General features: G+C 36.5%; 1 protein-coding gene across 9 annotated transcripts in view; it reads right to left on the bottom strand.

The window, feature by feature from the left end:
* LOC125045823 (serine-rich adhesin for platelets-like) overlaps positions 1–5,000 on the bottom strand; it is a 37,387-nt gene that overhangs the window by 31,508 nt on the left and 879 nt on the right. For all 9 annotated transcript variants that reach the window (XM_047643322.1, XM_047643320.1, XM_047643321.1 and 6 more), the window contains exons 2-3: positions 246–1,052; positions 44–132 (exon numbers count right to left, since the gene is read on the bottom strand). In XM_047643322.1, the coding sequence (XP_047499278.1) occupies positions 44–132; positions 246–1,035 (879 nt within the window). In that variant the 5' untranslated portion in view covers positions 1,036–1,052. The remainder of the gene's footprint in view (positions 1–43; positions 133–245; positions 1,053–5,000) is intronic.

Here is a 5,000-nt window from a genome sequence, read left to right as displayed (position 1 = left end):
GGTTGTTCTAAGCAATATCAACATACAAAAGCCTTTCTCTTACCTGTGCATCTTTTTCCCCACCATTCGCAACTGGATAGCCATTTTCTATTAACTTATAAGTCTTGTGCTTCTTCACTCTTTCTTGAAAATCTGGAATTAGAGAATTACATTCGTATTACTCACTAACATATTCATAACCTACCTAATTCTACAATTACAAACAAAAATTATGAGGGAAATACATATAACACTGAACAACGTACCAGAGAGTTTCACAAGTTTTCTTCCGTCACTGGTAATGAGTGAGCCCAAGCTGTGCCAGTCTTGGAGGGAGAAGTTGCCTCCTCCTTCCTCACAGAATTTCTGCAGCCGCTCGTATGGCACAAAAACCTCCTCTTCATTTAGTAGCTGACTGTAAAGATTTCTGGTTGTAGATTTGGATTCTCTCACCTCCTGCGGCAATTCCTGAGGTTCTGGCACCACATCGAGTATTGTTGGAAGTGAAAGAGGCTCAAATCCAGGCAGTGAGGGTGACCTGGTGGAACTGGTATTTAGGCTTACATACTTGTCTTGGCCGAACCCTGAGAGTCTTGCAGGTCTAGCATTCAGACTAAGGAATTCGTCGTTCTTGAAATAAAACTGCCCTTTGGGGGAGCCCACCACCACAGGCAGGCTTGCCCGTCTGTAGGAGTCTGCCAGAGACTTGGCATAGGAACTTTTGAAGTTTCTGGTGGGTGACGCTGTGAGGGATTTATCCTTTAGGAACGAAATATCTGTGGCAGCTTCAAACTTTTCCCTCTCCTCTTCCTCCTCCTCCTCCTCGTTAATGCCCTTAATGTGGTCAAGCCCATTTCTGCCCGACGTCGGGAAGTCCTCCCCATCTGCACCACTGTCACTGTCAAACTCTATGGGGCTTAACCGAAAGACCTTGCTCTCTGAGAAGGGGGAGGACTGCTGGTTGCGCTCAACAGAGCCCAACTTGTGGATGCTCTCTTCAGACGACATCTCGTCATGTTGCTCTGATGACTCATCCTGGTGCTCATCTACATCCATCCTGCATTATGGTTGCACTAAAGGGAGAAAGGGAGAAGGTAGAATTAATACTACAATTTTCCCTGCCAGGAAAGTCTTATGAAAAACACTGTTAACACAATTCAATAATTAATATTGTCATCTAAACTTATATGAATATTTAGAGTTCCACTGGCAAAGCTAAAATCACTTCCCAATATTTCTGAGGCTGTCTGCAGAATTCTACTGTTACAATGAAGTTTTCTTTTTCTCAGCAAAGGACATTCCTGTATTTCTAAAACAGACCTTAGTTTAAATACATTCTATAACCATTAATTAAATTCAAATGAAACACACCTTACCTTGCTTAATAACACTATCAAGGAAAAACAAGTTATAAGTGGACTATAAATGTATTATTACAGACCATTACTGAACTCCACCTTTCTTGCACTAATAATATCACTGTTACACTTTGTTACTTTACAAAATTATAGCTCTGTAATTGGGTGTCTAGCAGATAATTGTTTTAATCACAGTGTACCGAATTTCCAAAAGCAATAAAACAATTGTTAGCAAGATTTAAAATCTATATAATCTAAGCTGTTATTTCTATTTCATGCAGAAGTAAATAAAAGAAACAATTCTCTTCTTCCCCCATCTTCCTCAAAAAGTATAAAAGATATAATGCCAAGATATAAAAATACATAGTACTACTGAACACATTAGAGCTCAAACATGGTCTTTCCCTTGAACCATAATACTGTAAGTAGCTAACTTGGGTAAAGATTATTTTTTTTAAAGAATAACATACAGGGATGTAATCAATATCCTAATGCATTAAAAAGGACCATCTGTTTTTTCTTTCTTTTCTTTTTCTTTTCTTTCTTTTCAAAAATCTATCTATGCTGACTTTTTGAGTTATGAACATTTTTGGTAAAAAAAAAAAAAAAAAAAAAAAGAAAGAAAGACACAATGCCATGGCATGAAATGAAAAAGAACATAACCTTTTATATTCACTATGAGTTCATCAAACAAAAAAAAAAGGAATCTGACGCATTACATTATTTTTTTCTTTTTTGTCTTTTTTGTGGCAGTGTTTCCTATCTATCTTTGTGTACATGTTACTGTGTTTATGTAGTCATGTTAATATTTGGTAAGCTTTTGCCTTGAAGAATCTCCTCCATTATTGCATAATCCCCTATATTCATCGAGCAAGAAGGAACTCTGAAAAGGTGATTTGTTGACCCAATGCATCTAGGTGCCTTGCAGCTCACACATGGACCAAAATTAGGCTTACTTGAGTAGTGACTCAACCCAACCACACATACACAGTATCAAGCATCCTTGCCTCCTCTTTGCTATGCTATTAGCTTTTATTCTGCAATAAGTTACAAAATATTTTCATAACATTCAATATTCCATAACACATCCTGCTCCATCAATCAAGGCAGAAAGAACAGGATCCTTCACATTGAAACAGCGTCCTCGATGGAGCCAGCACACTTCCAGGCACAGCAGGCAAATGATACATTCCAGCCTCGTTTACTGGTGGCAATAACACAGGAGCCCCTTCCTAAAGGCCCACTGAGTCTAACAGCTCCAATAGCTTTGTGCATTGATGATGACATATTCCCATCACCCCAGCTCTAAGCCAAATTTATTCATGATGACACATTCCCGTAACCCACCAATCGGCCCAAAATCTTTTCATGGGGACATATTCCTGTCAATCACCAGTCAGCCAATTTTCTTCCTAACATGATATCAGCATCACCCAGATCCAACTGGTTAATGGATAAAATATCATCTGTACCTACATGTTTTACATTTGGTAATCATGTCAGTATATATTTAGCTGCTATATTTCTGCAGAAAATTATACCTTTTAGGTTACATTCATATTTCAATTTGTATTATTTTTTAAACAGAATTGAGAAAAATCAAGATGTTAACAAATAATGTCATAATTCTTTAACATGACCCATACATGATGACTGAACAGCTTCCATATAAAAAAAAAAAAAAGACTCTTATTTAACAAATACTTTATCAAAACCATCATAATATTGATGCAAAACAAGAAATAAAAATCTATGTACCTCAACTCAATCTTTAAAGGCCTAAATACATTTTACTGTTTAATACTTTAGTATAACCCTGTTGGATCTGGGTGACATGACAGTCAAAATTTTGCTGAGGCCGCGATGAAGGGAATATGTCATTATGAAAAACTTTGCCAGAGAGATGGGTGAAGGAAATGTGCTATCATGGAAAATTTTGCTAAGAGCCATGTTGAAGAGAATGACTCACCATGAGTGCAGAAAGCTCATAGATGAAGAATACACTCAGTGGGTATTTGGGAAGGCACTTACACATTATTTCCACTGGTAAACGAGGGTGGAATGTACCATCTCTGAGCCAAGGCTGGAAGAACACACGGGAGGACATTGTTGCCATGCTTAGAATCCTATTCCTGCCCACCATGACCAGCACCACTGACTATGTTACAGGAAACTGACTAACACAAAACTATTAAACAATTGCACAAATTACACAAAATTACTTATTGTTATTCTTATTTCACAGCTGTAAATGACAAATATAAACTTTGAAAAATGGCAACAAAGCAAAAGATACTTATGCAGAAATAATAAGCATCCAAAGGGGAGGCAAGGAGTCTTTATATCGCACATGAGCATTTGTGTGGGCCGTGCCGACAAGCCACAAGCCTAGGAGAGTCACCACTCAAGTGAGCCTAATGCCCTGATTTTGGTCCACATGCAAGCCTGCAACTGGATCCAAGGGGTTACTCTATTTTTTGTTATTCATGTATGTATGTAATTCTTAATTTTGAGCTCATAAGTAAATTTGTATTCACATTCAAATTGAAAGAAGTGATACATTACATATTGCCATCTAATAATAGATTCTTGCAACTCTAACCTAACAAAATTTAACTTGTATCTAAAATTCAAAAGTTTATTACTTCCACTAAATCTAATCAAATTGAACTAACCTGAGATTAACGTAACCCACCTTGAAATTAACCAAATTTAATACCAACTTATAACAAGAACACGGGGATTGAGGAAAACTCGTATTAATTTTCTTAAAGAAGATATAACATAACATACTTTGCAAAAGAAAAGGTAACCATACAAATACTTATCAAGTCTGTGGATCTACACCCCATTTAATACTGTGGCCTCTTAATTTAACCCAACTGCAATGGTTAACCAATTGCCACTACATACATATGATCCCCCCAGAATCTATTCCTGCATACTCATGGTTATGGTTAGTTGGTCATGGCTGATGTCATGGCAATTGATCCTGTTCTAAATATTAACCTAAACAAGAACCTGAGGAATTTACCATATAGGTTTATATATAAATATATACATAATACATGTATATAAATACACACACAAACATAAACAATCATAATTTTCGACAAAACTTTACAATGTATATTCCGGCAAGGTAGGGCTTGTATACCTATCTAGTAATTTACTGTTATGGCCTTTGTCAGGTTGCATAAAATAGATGGCACAGCAATTGAAGGATACTATGTCATTATGTAAGTCATTATCACACTGGACATCAGATTGCAGGTGTCACATAATATTTATGTTTACTACTTTTCCTCCATAAACCTTGATCACAAAACAGTTCATGCCGCAACAGACTTGACAGCATGACAACCCATACCTAAATGGGCATATAATGAATGTAATGATATGCATGAAAATTTGGCCTGAAAATCTTATTGCATGTACTGTAAACCTCTAGGTTTTCATCTGACAGACATATTCATAACCAGAAACTGAATAAACTGGCTTGGCAATGTTATACTTAGATTGCATAGAGAATTATTTCTTATTTTGTGAAATAAACACCAACAGGCACTACACTACTAAGATTAAGACCTAAAGTGTTAATACTTTTATCAAGATCCTTGTCACTTCAACCCTTTCAATAATAAACTAAAGGCAAAATTAATT

Source organism: Penaeus chinensis, chromosome 38 (genome assembly GCF_019202785.1).
Source record: "Penaeus chinensis breed Huanghai No. 1 chromosome 38, ASM1920278v2, whole genome shotgun sequence".
In the NCBI taxonomy this organism is placed as follows: Eukaryota; Metazoa; Arthropoda; class Malacostraca; order Decapoda; family Penaeidae; genus Penaeus; species Penaeus chinensis.
Note: the sequence above shows the minus strand (reverse complement) of the source record. Positions and strands in the feature narration are given on the sequence as shown.